The sequence below is a fragment of the Cheilinus undulatus genome, linkage group 13 (genome assembly GCF_018320785.1).
Source record: "Cheilinus undulatus linkage group 13, ASM1832078v1, whole genome shotgun sequence".
Lineage (NCBI taxonomy): Eukaryota > Metazoa > Chordata > Actinopteri > Labriformes > Labridae > Cheilinus > Cheilinus undulatus.
Window position 1 is genome coordinate 33,555,294 of NC_054877.1, and position 16,974 is coordinate 33,572,267.

Consider the following 16,974-nt stretch of genomic DNA (forward strand, 5'->3'; position numbering starts at 1 on the left):
GCATTGTTTGACCTACTTTATATTCTGTAAGTAACCACCAGCAGTGATTACCAAATTGTGGTAAGTGAACCACCTGGTGGTCCACAGTCCTGCTTCCAGAAGTCCAAAACCAGTGAAAGGGGGCTGGCCGATCTCAAACGCCCCCTCTTGCAGACCGTTTCTGTGGAATGCTGTCTCTGTTAGAATGGAAGAGACATCATTTGTCTCTACAACGTATTTCTAGTTTTAAATTTGTTTCATAATTAACCTTTGTTCATCAACAAAGTCTGGCTGTGACATTCATGGAATAACAACATTGTGAATGTAACAGACTCAACAAAATTAAAAAAATAATAAATCAGAAAAATCCAATCTGGGGTTAAATTCTACAAGGACTCATTTTAGAAGTAGCTCAATTTAGCTTCCTTAGCTTTAACTAAATCAGTGTAGCTATATTAAATTTACCTTTAGCTACGTAAGCTTTATCAAACTTAGCTAAAGCTCATGTATTTACAGTCATGGGCGAAAGTATACAACAGCATACTGACATGATGTTAAAAACGTTTTTTATCTACATATTTTAAACCTAATGCTAAGCATTTGTTAGATGATATCCAAAAACACATGAAATAGTTATGACATTGGCTAAATTTAAGTCAAAAATGAACTCCTTGTTTGCCAATTTTAAACCAAATTTACTGTCATTTGATTTTGGCCACAAGAAAAACAAGAAAATGGCCAAATGATTATTATGGATTTTGTATTTTTTATTTTGTTTGGTTTCAGATAATTTTGTTCAGCATACAGTGGTCATGAACAGATGGTTTTGAAGAGATAAGATGTCTTCAGAAACATGATTGTAATACTCCACTTCTTTTCAGACCCACAAAGACATACAAGGAAGGTTACGGGTCGGCAGCAAGGAGAGACTGACTTTCTTCGGACAAGTTCAGTTCAATCCTTTGCGCTCAAGTCACCAAATGATTAAAGTCAGAGCAAACTACACCCATCAACTCCAGGTAAACAACATTACCAATGACCAAAATTATATGTTTTTATTGATAAAACTCTCCCAAATGCATGAATCTTACACATTTTCTGAAGTTCTTATGTGTATAAACTGGTATAATTTGGTATATGAGTCTATCTCCCACTGAATACAGTACAGTTTACAGAAGATAGTCTGAATTTGTGACAAGTTCACTGTTGATGCTATTACAGCTGCAGATCCCCTCCTCTGCTATACTGGAGGGAAATCTATGTTGGGACCCCAAAAGCAACACAGGCTTTAATTATCAAGCTGGAGGGAAACTGAGAATCGAGCGGCAGGAATGCAAAGTGAGTAAAACTGCATCTGTGATAGGTACTGCTTGTTTACTCAGTGGTATATCTAAAGAATTTACACATTGTTTTCTATTTAGCTTTTTGTACAGCTGAATCGTACGTCAGAGGGAGTAAATCTTCATTCCTCATTGAGTCATCCCTTCAAATCAAAGATTCCTAAAACATTAGAGGTAAGTTTCTGTCCATTTCTTTCAAATGTTGGTCCCAAGGTGGAATAGTTCCAGAAGTGGTTTAATTGATCAGTGTGTTAAATTATTGACTGTATATTAATATGGACAGTGCATCTTTGTCTCCTTCTGTTGCCCAAAGTGAAGCCAAAAATAAAACCTGTGTTGGGCACTGGTGATGTGATTTGAAACCAAGTACATATAGACAGGTGCTGGCTAGTTAAACCACAGAACTGACGCCACACCACTTCTGCTAACCAAAGAATTCATTTAAATAATTAATAAATCATCAATGGTCCCTCAAAACAATACAGTCCTCAGTAGAACAGGTTCTTGGGACCATTTGAAGCAAACACCCATGGCTATAGAAAGTTCAAGGACTCCTGTATTAGTTACCTCCGTCAAGGAGGTTATGTGATAGGCAGGATTTGTTAGTTAGTTTGTTTGTTAGCAACATAACTCAAAAAGTTATGGACGGATTTTGATGAAATTTTCAGGAAATGTCAGAAATGGCATGAGAAAGAACTGATTTTATTTTTAAATTTTTTTTAAAGGATTCTTTACTGTTGGGAGATAGGGCTAATGGCGGAGGTCTGCGCTTTTCTAGTTTTAGTTATGTTTCCCCTAGCCTTTCTTCTCTACTCTGCTGAGCGTGTTAAACATGATTCAAGTAGCTGCTTTTGTCAACAGAACTGCAAATCGTCATGTTTCTAAAGAGCGTAACTGGGCCTGCCCACTTTTTCAGAGCCTCTAGTTTTATAATTAAATTTCCCATTCAGATCCTCCATTGACATTTTATAAAATCCTTACAGTATATGATCACTTTTAATGCATGAATCAAGCTAACCAGCTCCCTAATACTCATGGCTATGAAACCTTGACCCGGCAGGCAGGCAGTGTGATCTTTTTGCTTGACACCCAGGCGGCTCTTGCTCTGTCCATCTAAGTATATAGCAGATACTTAAATGAATTCATGTCATGGAAAAATCTGTCCTGCCTGAGCCATTTATTCCTTTATCTTTCATACTAAGGTAAAAGCAGCAACACATATTGCCACTGTGGCTGGAGGAGGAAGTAGCTCAGTTATTGTATGGGCTGATGGGAAGGAGAAGGTGAATCTATATGCACATTTATCCCACTCCCTCCATCATGGAGACAGAGCTGTGGAGCTGAGGTTGAATGTTTCCCAGAGCCTGCTGCCTTTTTCCACCAACCTGCATGTGAACATGGCTGCCAACATGACCTCAGACAGGTGAGTACCTCCACCGGCTAAGATTGCTTCATATCCATCCAAACTTAGTGATATAAACCTTGTGTCTTCTTTAGTCTGTCTCTACATGGCTCCTGCACACAGGGACATGAAGCTTTGGTGGCCCAGATTAAAGGGTCTCTAAAAAATACCAGGGGTCTCCAGCTGGCTGTGTCTGGGGACTTGAGGCACTCCATGGCCAAACTTTTTATTTTGCCTCCAGTGCTGGGGTTGGATGGGGCATTGGAACAATCTGACACCCTCGCTGATGGTAGGGATTCTTTTGACTATAATATTACTTCATGAATTCATTATTTATTATTATTATTATTTATCTACTGTGATGAAACACTGCTTAATTTACCTGAAACAGGTCCTATGTGACCCATGGCCTTATTTTATGTCTTATGATTTTAGGACAGCTGAGAGTTCGAGTGATGGATGCTCTGTACAGGGTGGAGTTGAAACATCAAGAGGATGAAGAAAGCATGATGGGCAATAAGCTGCATTTGTCACATGATTGGCTGTGTTTTTGGTCTGGGGTGGAGCATGTGTGTTTCAATGTGAGTCGCCAACTGGGCAATCAAGGGACAGTTGAGATCTACACAACGCTATCTCACTCCTCCAACCTGCTCAACTCCACAGGTAATCTCTACGCTGAAGTTGTTTTACAATTTATACGTTGTCATCACTCAATCACACGCCCTGATTCTTCTTGTTGTCTGCATACAGGTGTACCTGCCATCAGTAGCATCAAGGGAAGGTGGGTCAAAGCTGGGGGTCGACTGTCAGTGCTTGCAGAGCTGCAGGCTGGACCTGAACATCTAAAAGCTGAGTTTAATGGAGGAAAGACAAACCCCGTTATCTCACAATGGGAGTACTACTCCAGGCTGCAGCATCAAATCAAAGCCCTGCTGAGAAGAGGCATATCAAGCTCCATGGAGGCCAAAGCTTACTACCAGGTGACGGATCATCATCTATTTTTAAGCAAGTTAATATTCTATGAAAAATACACATGCATCAATGTTTATGTTATTTAGGATGTATGCACACATGCTTGGTTGTCTTTTCTCCATGTTCATGTTTTTCATTCCACTGTTAGTTAGAAACAGATGGACTGGATACAGGCTTGATCCTTCACATTGGAGACCAGACAATAGCTGATGTCCTCATTAATGTCGGATCAAAAAACAGCACAGCTCTGCTGGCATTGTCAATACGGCAACAGATGAACCTGCTCGAGGGCTTCATACCTAACTCTTTACAGGTACATTTAATTTTTTAGGTTTTTAGGGATATTTTAGCTTCACTGAAAATGGGAACTGTTTAAATACATTAGGGCCAAGCATTGATCTCTGAGGAACGCTACTCTTACCTTTACCAGTAGTACATCCATAAATTGCATTATTAATGATCTGTACAAAATTGTCCATTATTTTTAGGAACTCAGAACACTTGAGGCCCAGTTTGCTAAGAATAGAATAATAACCCAGACACTAGTGCATCATTTGTTACTTCAGTGTCAAAAGGTCTATTTCACAAAACATATACATTAGTACTATTGATATGCAGGCACAAACATAACTAAAAGTCGTCCTGGAATTTTTTTTCAAGTTTATTCCAAGGGCATAATTGAAAAATATTATTAGCTTCATGGGTCATAACAAAGTGTCCTCCCTGAATGACACAAAATAGGACATTTTGCAGATAATTAAGCATACTGATAAATTTATTTAATACAGTTTCATTCTTGTCATGTGCAGCAGCTCCAGACAATACATTTTTAAGCCATACAAAGTTCTCATGATCACTGTAAAATGCAGAGGTAGAAAAAGTACACAACTTTTGCACTCTAGTAAAAGTACAGTTACTCTAGTTAAAATCACTGAAGTACAAGAAGAAGCAGTGTTTTATAAATCTACTCAAGTAAAAGTAAAAAATATCTAATTTAAAGTTTACTTTAAGTAATGAGTATTTACTGAGGCTGTACAGTAAAGTATAATATTACTTTATTGACAAAAACAACAAAAGACTAGACCTCCAACCATGTCGTTCAGGTAAAGTCACACCTCTATAAGAAAGTGAAATACACTGAAAATTTATAGAGTAGAATTAACACTTTAAAGTGTTTATATTGGTTGACATTGCATATAGCTAAACTACAATTTTGAAAGTCTGAAATATTTAACTATACAACAGAGCGGCAGTTACTCTTGAAAATCTGTGGCAAGGTGGGTCTCTTCTGGAAAAAACAAAACAGAGAGTCATCCCCAGAAAGCTGTTAAAGGATATGCTCTATGCATCCTTTATGAACACCTTAAGTCACAGGCAGAAGTTGTTACTCAGTGGACAACTTTACCCATGGTGCAAATGTGTTTCAGATCGAAAAAACACAACCCACCAGAAACATGACCACAAAACCCCAGCAGGGTCACTGTACAACAAGCAACATCCAAACCCAATTAAACAGGTCCAAACTCTCTGCCCAATGGCATGATGGGATTCTCAGGTTTGAAATCGCAGAGGTCAGAGCTTGGATCAATTCACTCTCTACTGAGTTGAATTAACACTGGTGGATCAGCACTGTCAAATAATTCTGACACTGAAGACCATTTCATTTGAATGAAGTTAAAATTACACTTTTGGATTAAAAATCAACTTTTAAATGTTCAACCCTGGATACGAAAACTCCAGTTTTTGCTGTTTTGGGTTGTGATGTGGAATCATTCTCTCTCTATGTGCTACTGTGTAGTCAACAGACATGTAACAGTACATGACTTTTGTGCTCAAGTAAAAATACAGTTACTATATTTACTGAAGTAGAGGTAAAAATACTGGTTGTAAAATGCACTCAAAAAGTACAGACACTCCCAAAAAGTACTCAATTACAATACTATGAGTAAATGTTATTAGTCACTTTCTACCCCTGGTTAAGCATGGCTTCCAAATACTGTGGGGCATCTACCATCACCTCTTAACAGTAGTTGTCTTTTTAATTTGTGGTTATGAATATGATTAATTTCCCAAGACGCTACTTTGCATGGGCAGGGCCAATTTTCCCCAGTGACTGCATAGTGGCTCATATACTAGTAAACATGGCACTGATACAGAGAGGATTCTTATACTGCAGGACAGTAAGGGGTTCATTTTACCCTTTTTGCATATGATTTTGGACTTGTTATTGGCTTTTTGAATAATTTACATAGGTTTAGAAGGAGAAAAGGCTGTGCTGTCATTTTGTAAATCAGGCTTTTGGTTTTTTTTTATCTGTAGGATCTTCATCACTGTTTAGGAGGCCTGCAAAGCAGTGCACCACCAGTAAAGCTCCCATGAAAACTTTTCTTCTTGAAATAGAGACAAAATCAAAAGTATGTAATTTTGAATTAAGAAGGCCCAAAGATTAATCCATGAGGAACACCACAATAAACCCTGTTATTACTCTTCCATTTGAAACATCCAGCATCATGTCCTAAACAGTTAAATAAGTATGTAATACATCTTCTTTACTTTATTCAGAGGTGCTGCAACCTTTGAACAGAGCCAAGATTCTTGTTTCCCAGTTTCCAAAATGTATGCAAAGTTAAGCTGATAGGCTTCTTAATTTTTATTTATCTACCTCTTAATTCTGTTTAACTGCTCTTGCTAAATGTCGTTAGAAAAAACACAATTGGTCACAGAAGCTCAAAATAAAACAGAAAAGCTATCACATATTGGTTGGTGCACTACGCATTTTAATGTCGCCGGTCTAAAGTTCACTGATTCCCCAGAAATTCCTCTATCTGTTCACTTTCTTCCTTAAAAAATAAACTCAGCTAACAGGGGGTTTTGTTTTCACAGATGAACTGCACAGGGGACGCCACCGCAGACCGTCTGTCAGCTCAGTGCTATGGAAGTGTGGCAGGCCGCCCTGTGGAGGTACGAGTCTTTCGCTCCTATAGACCACACAGCAGGCTCTGCTATGGTCTATCGCTTACTCATTTTAGCCTCAGTGCTAAAGCTAAAAGTTGTTTCAATCCCAATGGTCAAAAGGAGTTCAGAGGTAACTTCACTCATTCTTCTGAGCTGCTGCTGACACATCTGGGCGTGCCATCTAATTCTAGTCTCAGGCTCCTGCTCCGGCCTGGACCTCATAGATGGGCCCTTGGGATTGAAACAATCGTTGACTCTTGGAAAATTGACTTAAATCTTGGACTGCGGCTCGAGAGGCCTGGGCTGTTTGGCTGGCATGGGCTGCTTGAGTTTGGGACCAGTGGGATTTCTCACAAGGCAGAGGTGATTGGCCGGATGAGGTTGGAAAGTTGGTGTCACATCTGGGCAGATGTCAGTGTAGCATGGGACTCATTTACTTCAAGTCTGTTAGTTTCAGCCCTATGTAAAGGGTCTGGGAAGCTAATGTGGGTGCAGGTTCAGAGAGCTGAGGGGGGTCTGTTACAAAAAACTTCTTTAACCTTAAATGGACAAACAGGGAAAGATGGACTCAAATGTTCTTTGGATTTTGAAAACAAGGACGATACATTGCAGTGTCTATTGTCAATATTCCTGAAGGACCAAAGAGCTGAAATAGATGTGACCCTAGAGCATCACTGGACCTCTCTTGCCTCAATTGTCCCAAACAGGATAGACATCCAGGGGTGGGGTCAGCTCAGTGAAACCTCACTCTCTAGTAGTGGTCAAATCTCATTCAACACCCACTCTGCCCACATCAACATGACAGCTGCCTGGGAGCCGTCCACCTCTGTAAGAATCATGATTCAGCAAAACATGGCGACAGCCGCACAACCCGTGGAGCTAGCTGTTAGCATGTCAGTTGGGACTGGTCAAGCCGAGTTGAAAATGAAAAGAGATTTGTGCTCAATTCAACTCCTGGGAAAACGACACAGGGGAGGAGAGACCAGGAGGACAAGCTGGAGTTTTGCTTTCCATCAACGATGTGTCTTACTGAAGGTTAGAGAGGAAACAAGGTATCAGGAAAACTTGTTTCCCAACATAAGGAAAGCAGAAGAAACATCGTCCTCTTGGAGATGATTCTTGTCTTTCCACCACACCACAAACCGCATTGTTAACACCAATAAAACAATTGAAAGATATTAGTTTTTAATCTTCAGTTCATTTATTGATTTGGATCCCCACTACCAAAGTAGCAAACTGCTCTTCATGGGGTTCACAGTTAAATTATAAAATTATAAAATATAAAATGAAAAGTTCAAGTAAAACAGAGACAATAATAAAAGTAATACTTGATCAACAGACATACAACAGAATAACAATGCTAACGTGCTAAACAAAGGTGGTAAACATGGTAAATGCTATTTTCATGAACTAAACAATCAAGAACAATTGAAACACATATTTTTTTTTCTTTTAAAGAAATTTACAGAAAAAAAATCTGAAATCCTTTTTTCACTTTATCATGATGGGGTACTGAGTGTAGATTAATTAGAGAATTTTATTTTATTTTCGACTGTAGCATCAGGCTACAACATAACAAAATGCACTATATTTTGATAAAACTTCAATAAGAAGCCAACTTTAAAACCAATTTCTGAGAACTTCCAAAACTTACTGATAATATTTAAGAAGTGGATTGAAGTTCAGTCCAAATATTTCAGATGATTAATAGTGTGCAGATTTGATCTTAAATATCATAGTAAGGAGGTTTTGTGGATCTAGGTTAGCACCTTGGTAGACAGCTACAGTGTGTCAAACTGTCAGCCATATCAGCTGTGCAAGTCTGTACATAACTCCTAGCTCTAATATAATCACAAACAACTTTACAAGTACATTTCACCCTGTAAAGTGTGCATGACTTTCATGCAAGTGATAATGTGGAGTCCTTTGCATTTGAAGTCAGCCACTAGTGGAAGGACTGCAGCTGTTTTGTACTTCAGTTAAAATCAAGAACAGTTATGGTGTGCGAGAGTTAAAAAAATAAAACATCTTCCTCAACTCCTGTCATTGTATGCTGGACATATTTTTACACAAAAGGTCAGAATAAAACTAAACCAGGTTAAATACCATGGCATTATACTGCTGAGCAATACACATTTACATTCTATGTATGAGATTTGATTTGTTTGGTAGATGTGAAAAAAAAAGTCACATTTGTGATCTTTGTTTTTTTTTAATCATCTCTCTGCAGGATCTTCTGCCATCACAAAACTCAGTTAACATCTCCATCACCCGTTCTGGATGTTCAACAAACCTCAGCTCTGTTCTCCATACTGATGAGGAACAGAAAGGCAGCCTTAGTCTGCATTTAAGCTGTGACCCACACCTCAGTCTGAAAGCGGTCCTACAGCACTCTATCGAGGCATTGCACACGATGGGATTACCTTCTCATGGAGGATTGATCCTGCATGTTTCAGCTGCACATCCACCTGCTGTGAAGGTTGATGTAGAGCTGGGACGATGTTATCTCAGGGGAAACTTGGGGAAAACCAGGACTTCCCAGACAGAGGAGGAGGAGTCTTCCTACGCTGTGAATGTAACAAACTACTGTCCTGCTCTACAGGTAAAAATATCTGTCCTGTCTTAAAGCTTGTGAAAGCTGAATAAACTCACATGTTAAGTTGATAACATTACCTCTTAGTGTGTCAGCACTGGGCAGTTTCTTTCATCACAGTAAGACAGCTTTGATTCTTCCCTGTATATTTTAACACATGAATGTAAACACTGTTAGAGGATAGCGTTACAGCTCATTTATCATGAAAACAGAGAAGAAAAACACAAAGATTGTACAGCTGCAAGACTAGAGCCTTTGTAGGCTTACTATTGGTGCATCCCAGAAAATTGGAATATCACGTAAAACTTTATTTTTCTGTAATTTACTTCAGACAGTTACATTTCCATTAACTCTAGATTCATATCATAAAAAAGTAAAACATTTCAAGACAACAGGGATGAGCTCAGCCTTCAGAGGATTGTAAAACAAAGCAGATTCGGGAACTTAGGGGAGCTTCACAAGGAGTGGACTGAGACTGGAGTCAGTGGATCAAAAGCCACCAAACACAGACAGGTCCAGGAAATGGACTACAAGTGTCATGTTTTTAGTGTTGAGCCAATCTTGAACCAAGGACAACAACATAACCTTCTCACCTGGGCTAGGAAAAAAAAGAACTAGACCATTCAGTGGTCTAAAGTCATGTTCTCAGATGAAAGTACATATTGTATTTCATTAGGAAATGAAGGACCCAGAGTCTGGCGGAAGATCAGAGAGGCACAGAAACCAAGGTGCTTGAAGTCCGGTAGTTTTTGGTTTACTGCGCTTTACTATGTCCAGAGTTAACACAGTCAGCTGTCTACTATGAGATTTTAGAGCACTTCATGCTCCCATCTGCTAAGAAATTCATGGAGGTTCTGATTTCAAATAGCAGGATTGGCACCTGATCTCTGTGAAACCAAACAACCAGAAACTGGTTTTCTGACCATAATATTACTGTGCTTGACTGTCCAGCCAACCGGTCTGACCTAAACCTCATAGAGAATCTCTGAAAAGATGTCAAGAGTAGGATGACAGACACCGGACTTAAAATATAGATGAGCTTAAGGCTTCTATCAGATCAACCTGGAGTTCATAACACCCAGCAGTGCCACAGACTGATTGGTTCCATGCCTCATCAAGTAGATGCAGTCATTTGTGTAAAAGGAGCCACAACTCAATCCTGAATGCAGAAATGAGCATCATTTTCCAGAAGGTCAACATTTATGTTCAATAAATCCTTTTTTTTCTGGACTGGCGTTTTGTGATATTCTGATATTTTGAGATAGTGATTTTTTATTACTGTGAGCTGTAAGCTGTAATCATCAAGATTTAAAAAAAAATCTTTGAATGAGATGAATCTGGAATATTTGGACTTTTAACTTCTTGAGTTAAATCACAGGAAAAAAATGAACATTTTCATGATATTCTATTTTTTATTTGTGCTTGTGTATTGATGAGATAGAAAACTAATCTTTCAGCAGTAGGGGGCAGACATTTATCTCTCAGCTCTGCTTTCTGAGTGCTAACTGAGTGTATTAGTAATGTTTAGACAGTCCCATTTAGATTATTTTTGATCTTGTTGATTTGATTCTGATCTTACTGATCTTTTTCTTATTTTCTCTGATTATATTGTTTCAATGATTGTTTTACCAATTCTGTTATTAATTTTGCCCTTTTACCTCTTAATATCATACTGTATGTATCCACTGTTTACCCATGCTTCTTGTTTCCTTCCAGCCCTCTCTGATAAAATTATGTATGATTTTTTTATATTCCAATATTCTATGTTCTTTGGCATATTGTAAATCAGGGTCATCTCTCAATAGTTTTGATGGAATTGAATAAGTAAATAAATGATGAAGATGATTAATATTCCTACATCCAACCTTTGTCTTTCTGCAGGATTCAGGCTTCCCAGTGTCCCTGTCTCTGCAGAACCTCCTGTCAGTCTCTCTCTGCCAGCTCTCCCTTGCCTCCTCTCTGAGAGCAGACAGTCAGGACCTGTCCCTGCAGCTCAGACACTCCTGCAGGACTCCTCACCTCTCCGGGACCCTCAGTCACTCCTTCCATGGGCTAAAGAGCTACGGTGTGCCCCAGATATTAACTGTGGAGTCCTCTGCTCCTGGGGGCCCTGAGCAGATGGGGGTCCTTTATATTAAAGCTGGGACATGTTCTATCAGAGCCAATAGAGTCATGGAGGCCCAAGGACGAACACAGAGGCTCTGGGCAATCGAGTCAACGTGCCCAATGTTACAGGTACTGATTTCTGAAATTCTCATTTCGTTACCTAAAATTATGTTTTTTTAATTCAAGAATTCCTTTAAGTGCTAAAATGTAAACTAGGCAATAGGACTGTGCAGTAGGATTATTTCCTCCATAATATTTACCTAATTTTCTGCGCTGATTATCTTGTTTATTTTACTTTATTTATTTGCTCTAACTTCCAGTTCTGTTCACTTTTATTCATCTGTGACAGGTTCATCTGAATGCCTCAGTGTGGAGGGATCCTCAGGGGATCTGGACTGTCATTATGGACACCAATACGGAAGGCAAAAGGGGTTTCCTGAGGCTGAATGCGAGGGCCTGGCATGACCTGAGTGTAGAAGGTGAGCTCAGTCACAACCATCCTGACTTCAGAAGCATACCTCAGCTCTGCAGACTGAGAGTGAAGAGCAAAGCTGGAAAACACCGATATGACGGTGAAGCCTTTATTCAGCTGGACGACTGTGCTGTAGGGGCTAGTGGAGATGTGATGGCACATATTGGCCTGCAGGGGTCACTGATGTATCACAACAACTGCACAGTGATTCAGGTAAACACACGGCTGGTCATAACTGAACCATCAGCTTTCTATAATCTTTGTTAACTTCTGCTCTTGGTTGCAGGAGTGGGGTAGTCCTGACAGGGTGCGCTCCTCTGGGGCCGTGGTCGTCTCCACAACTGCTGCAGAATCTCAGGTCTCCATGGCAATAGATGACAGAGAGTTACATGCATCTATATCTCTTAAGAAAACAGAGGTGTGTCAGTACACTAAAACTTTTCTAATTTTACTTTTAAAACTGCAAAAACTTGAGTAGTCAGTAAATCAGTTGTTTTGCACAGAGCTTCAAATGAGTCATTTCCATTGAATACAGATGTAAAATGATCTAATTCTATTTCTTTTCAGGGTAAAAATGAAGCTTTACTGAATCTGAACCACTCTGTGCCCCTGCTGAAGAGGCTGGGAATCCCTGTTAGTGCTGCAGTGACAATGAACTCCAGGAGTATGGTCAATGGCTCTTATTTCTACCTTTTACACAGCAGTGCAGGGAATCAGAAGGTAGGAAACAGCATTAGTACTCAGTGAACTTTCCATGAAGATGTTTGATGACATGTCTTTAACAAAAAGTGGTTATACACACAGCATGTATGTTTAGGAAGATTAAAAGTTTTTTTTTTTTTTTGCTCATATTTCTGTTAGAGTTTTTATACCTCTCTAATGCTGTGTGTTATATCAGCATCATACTCCCCTGAGATTACTTCTCATTCTGATTCTTGAATCAGCAGCAAAAAAGGAAGACCTGCACATTTATCCCATGCTATAAAAACTTTAAAACCAGTGCATTTAAACAGTTGATTGACAATTTGTTTGTATCTGGTTATGTATATAAATGTGTTTATGATACACTGTTATCTATATCTTCACACATCACCCATTCATTATTTCATAGTTTAATCAGATGCAAGCATTGACAGAAAGCTTCCTGAAAGCCTAGTTTTGCCATGTATATGGACTGAGGCTTTTAAATCATGCCTCTGCCACCTATTGTTGCCACTATTTAAGTGCTTTTTGCCTATTTTTAACCCTTTCTCCAGTCATTTTTACCACCTGTCACCCAATTTTTTACTGCTTTTAAGCTATTTTTTTCCACATTTAACCCATTTTCACATCATTAACTGCTCATTTTTTTGCCACATATTTGCCACTTTTATTTTGTATTTAATTTTTAAGGAATATTTTGGGTCTTTTTATGCCTTATTCATAGAGGAGGACAGTAAGATTTGGTAACAAGGACAAGAGAGTAGAGGAGAGACGTGTGGGAAAGAAGCCACATGCTGGATAAGAACCCTGGCCACCTCTTTACACGAAGCTTAATCCACTAGGCCATGTGTGCCCTGTATTTGCCACTTTTTTTCCCACTTTTAACCTCTTTGCATCATTTTTCCCACCCATTTTGACCCTTTTTTTGCTTTTCTCAACCCATTTTTGCTGCTTGGGTCCTTTATTGCTTCTTTTCAGCCATGTTTGCCTCCTTGTAACCACTTTTCATCACTGTCTCCGCCCATGACTTTCCACATTTGACCTATTTTTGCCTCTTTTAAGCAGTTTTTGCCACTTGTCACCTATTTTGCGACTTTTGACCAATCTTTGCTACTTTTTAACACATTTTCAGGATTCAGCCACCAATTGTTGATGGTTTTGACCAATTTTTACCACTTTTTGCCAATTTTTACTTCTTTTTTTAACCACTTCTCACTATTTCCATCCAATTTTTTACCCTCGTTTGACTTTCTTAGGCCATTTTGCTGCTTGTATCCCCTTTTGCGCCCCTGTATTCTCTTTTTACTCTTTTTTTCTGCCATTTTTTTTGCCACTTTTAACCCATTTTTGATCTTTTCGCCATTTTTGCCTCTTTTTGCAATTATTTTTCCTTTCAAGTTATTTCAGTGTCTTCTACTTTCTCTCTAGCATCCTGATGTTTGTGCCCATGATGGCTTAGCTATGAATTCTGACATTACTTTCCAAATGGTGTAGGCCACTGGTTCCCAACCTGAGGTCCGGGACCCCGCAGGGGGGCACCAGGCTTTGTCTGCTCTGAGGCTGCCAAAATTAGATTTGCAAAAATGAACTAAAACCATGAAAAAGCAGTTATGAAGTGGTTTATACAAAGGTCTTTTGGTAAGAAAAGCATGCAAAGGGCCTTTTTAGGATTTTATCAGTGAAACAATAAACAGCCATACAGCATGGCTAAATCGATAGGGAAAATTCATTTTTTGTTTCTTTGACAGGAATTGTTAGTATGTGGTTCGTTAAAAATAAAATATGGTTATCACAGTTTAACTTAACAATGGACCACGGTTTCCCTGACCTCCATGAGCCCCCTATTTAGCTGTCCTCCAGAGAGCTATCCCCTTAATCCCCCCTAATGGGCAGCCTTGCCTGTTCCTACTGCAAGCCATTTGCAATGTATTCTGGGATCACTTTTAGCGGAGAGTGCTTTTTCATCTGTTTTTTTCTTTCCTTTTTTTGGGATCAACAAATCTCAGCTTTTGAATGAATGTGTCATACCTAGCAACAAAATGTACCACTCATCACTTTGACAATCTGCTGTCCTTGCCCAGAGTTGCTCTGTTCCCGTTCCTACCCCCCCAAGTGAGGAGTCCTTGTTTGGGGTTTTTTGAGCTAAAATAGAAGCTCTATTATCAGGATGTTTGTGATTACAAGCCTAGATGTCAGAGAGTCATCAAAAGGTGTCTGTTCAGTTAAAATACTGTACAAAAGCATGAATGCAGTTGATATCCTCATAGTCTGAATGTTTTACAGGCAACTCAAGAGATGACAATGTTAAAAACATCTGAGTCATTTAGAGTGAAGAGCCAGTTTAGACACACTGTGAACTTTCTGAAGAAACTGGGAGTCCCTGCAAACAACAGCATCCAGGTTAGAAATCAACCAGAAACTCACAGTTTATTGAATTAGCAGAAAACTTAATGAAGGTGTTTGCTCTCATCAGATTAGTATTGTGACTGTTTGTGTAGGTGGAGTTTGGTTCTGCTGAGGGGAAGGCCTTCACCTTACAGTCTCAGTTTGGAGGTCGGCAGGCGGAAGTGAGAGTGAGGCTGAAATTTCTCCCATTGAACAAAGAAATAAGAGGAACCATGTGGCACAGCTGGTCGTGGCTACAAGACAGAGGATTTCCAAGAAATATAGAGGTAATTCTTTATTTTTTGACATAATTTTGGTTTTTGAACTAAAAATTCTCACTTCATTTATTCTCTTCTCTCAGGGCCTGTGCTCGATCCAGGGGGTCTACTCTCGGCTTCAGTCCCACGCTCAGCTCTCTGTGGACAAACACAAGCTGCTTGTCTCCGGTCTAAATATAAGTGTCTCTGATGGACGTCTGGCTGTTCTGTTCTCTTACTCTCCTCACTCCTCGAACCGCACAGAAACACAGCACAGGCTGGAAACTGCTCTGACTGCTCAGTTCAAAGGTCAGAATTTATTCCAAGTTCAGGTTTATGCACACTCAAATTTTAGAATTTCATGCATCCCTTCATTTCTATGTTCCTTTTCTGTCTGACTTATAGGTTTTACCAGTAAGGCTTTTTGTATGTGCAGAATCAGAGACTGACCAGCAGGGGTCACTATAAACTCAACAGATGCAGATCTTTTCCTCTAACTATTCAAAATCTATGAAAGAGTCATTGGTTCTTTTAAATTTAGAAAAGCTCCCTATTTGCTCTTACAAAAACAGAATCTCCTTAAAAACACTCCACTGCTGAATGATACAAGAAACTATTTAAGTATTCTTTTCAACTGTTTATTTGTCAAAATGTCAAAGAAAATCTCATTATTGAAAATAATGTAAAAGTGGGATGGAAACAAACCCAAACAGAAAAAAATGGTGAAACAGCCAAATTATATTGACCATGATTGAGTAATAAAATCAACAAAAGAGTAAAAAATCCAAGGGGTTGAATACTTTTTATTGGGACTGTACCAACAGACGTACATGCACTCTACATTCACACACTGATGATGGGCTGCTGTGTAAAATATTGCATAAACTTACTCCATTCATTCTTATTTACACACTACTGATGCAGCAGTGGGAGCAATGCAGTGTTCAGTGTCTTGACTAAGCTGACTAACTCTACCCCAGCTGCCCCATAATCATAAAACATGAATTATTTTTGTTAATTATTATGACTTTAGACTACCCTGCTCTCATCCTCTCTGCAGGCCCTCTATGCAGCGCCTCACTTGACATTCACAGGAACAGCTGGAGAGTCATAGCTGTGGGGGACGTCGGAGGTTTGGGGGCTCACGGAGGGTCCAAGGAAGCTAGACTCACACTGAGACACACTCTGCAGGGAGAAGCTAGCCCTGCCTTACAGGTGAGCAGAAAACATGTCTAACATTCCTGCATCATTTGCCCTTCTGTAGTTATTGTGTCTGTGTTTCTCTGTAATTGCGATTGAAGGTGGAGGCGTGGGGCAGGCTAACGGAGACGCAGCTGAGGTGCTCGGTCGCTGTGAACCCTGAACGCAGCTCATCCCTCGCACTCATCATCCAGGGACACCATGTTCATCATAGGTACTTTAAAAATAAACACAGAGAGTATACAGGATTCAAAGAGAGTTCCAGACTTTAAATGCTGAATTTTAGCATCTAATGTCTGGATATAGGTACTTTAATTCCTTAAGTTTTCACAGATGGCTTATTTTTATTTTGTTCACTTAATCACTTAACACATAACACATTGCTTAAGTAACATGCTCTTCTGTTCAGCAAGGACCTGATGGTGAAAATGGTCCAGAATCTTCCCATGATGCTGGTCTACCTGCCGTCTCAGCTTAACGTCCGCTCTCAGGTGGGTCCCAGAGTTTTTCAAAGGCACTCTAATAACCAGAAAGATGAGGCCACAACATCTGTGAGCCTCTTTTATTTACATCACTCTAATAGAGGGCAGTGTCTCATAATTAACATTTAT

General features: G+C 39.4%; 1 protein-coding gene across 1 annotated transcript in view; it reads left to right on the forward strand.

Annotated features, from left to right (window-relative positions):
* Positions 1-16,974, forward strand: part of LOC121520216 — a 49,037-nt gene that overhangs the window by 8,208 nt on the left and 23,855 nt on the right. The window contains exons 10-29 of the mRNA XM_041803591.1: positions 861-998; positions 1,201-1,317; positions 1,401-1,493; positions 2,522-2,742; positions 2,817-3,010; positions 3,157-3,384; positions 3,472-3,701; positions 3,842-4,006; positions 6,577-6,654; positions 8,879-9,250; positions 11,123-11,476; positions 11,697-12,032; positions 12,106-12,237; positions 12,387-12,539; positions 14,805-14,921; positions 15,020-15,193; positions 15,268-15,472; positions 16,224-16,378; positions 16,465-16,577; positions 16,773-16,854. Of these exons, the coding sequence (XP_041659525.1) occupies positions 861-998; positions 1,201-1,317; positions 1,401-1,493; positions 2,522-2,742; positions 2,817-3,010; positions 3,157-3,384; positions 3,472-3,701; positions 3,842-4,006; positions 6,577-6,654; positions 8,879-9,250; positions 11,123-11,476; positions 11,697-12,032; positions 12,106-12,237; positions 12,387-12,539; positions 14,805-14,921; positions 15,020-15,193; positions 15,268-15,472; positions 16,224-16,378; positions 16,465-16,577; positions 16,773-16,854 (3,657 nt within the window). The remainder of the gene's footprint in view (positions 1-860; positions 999-1,200; positions 1,318-1,400; positions 1,494-2,521; positions 2,743-2,816; positions 3,011-3,156; positions 3,385-3,471; positions 3,702-3,841; positions 4,007-6,576; positions 6,655-8,878; positions 9,251-11,122; positions 11,477-11,696; positions 12,033-12,105; positions 12,238-12,386; positions 12,540-14,804; positions 14,922-15,019; positions 15,194-15,267; positions 15,473-16,223; positions 16,379-16,464; positions 16,578-16,772; positions 16,855-16,974) is intronic.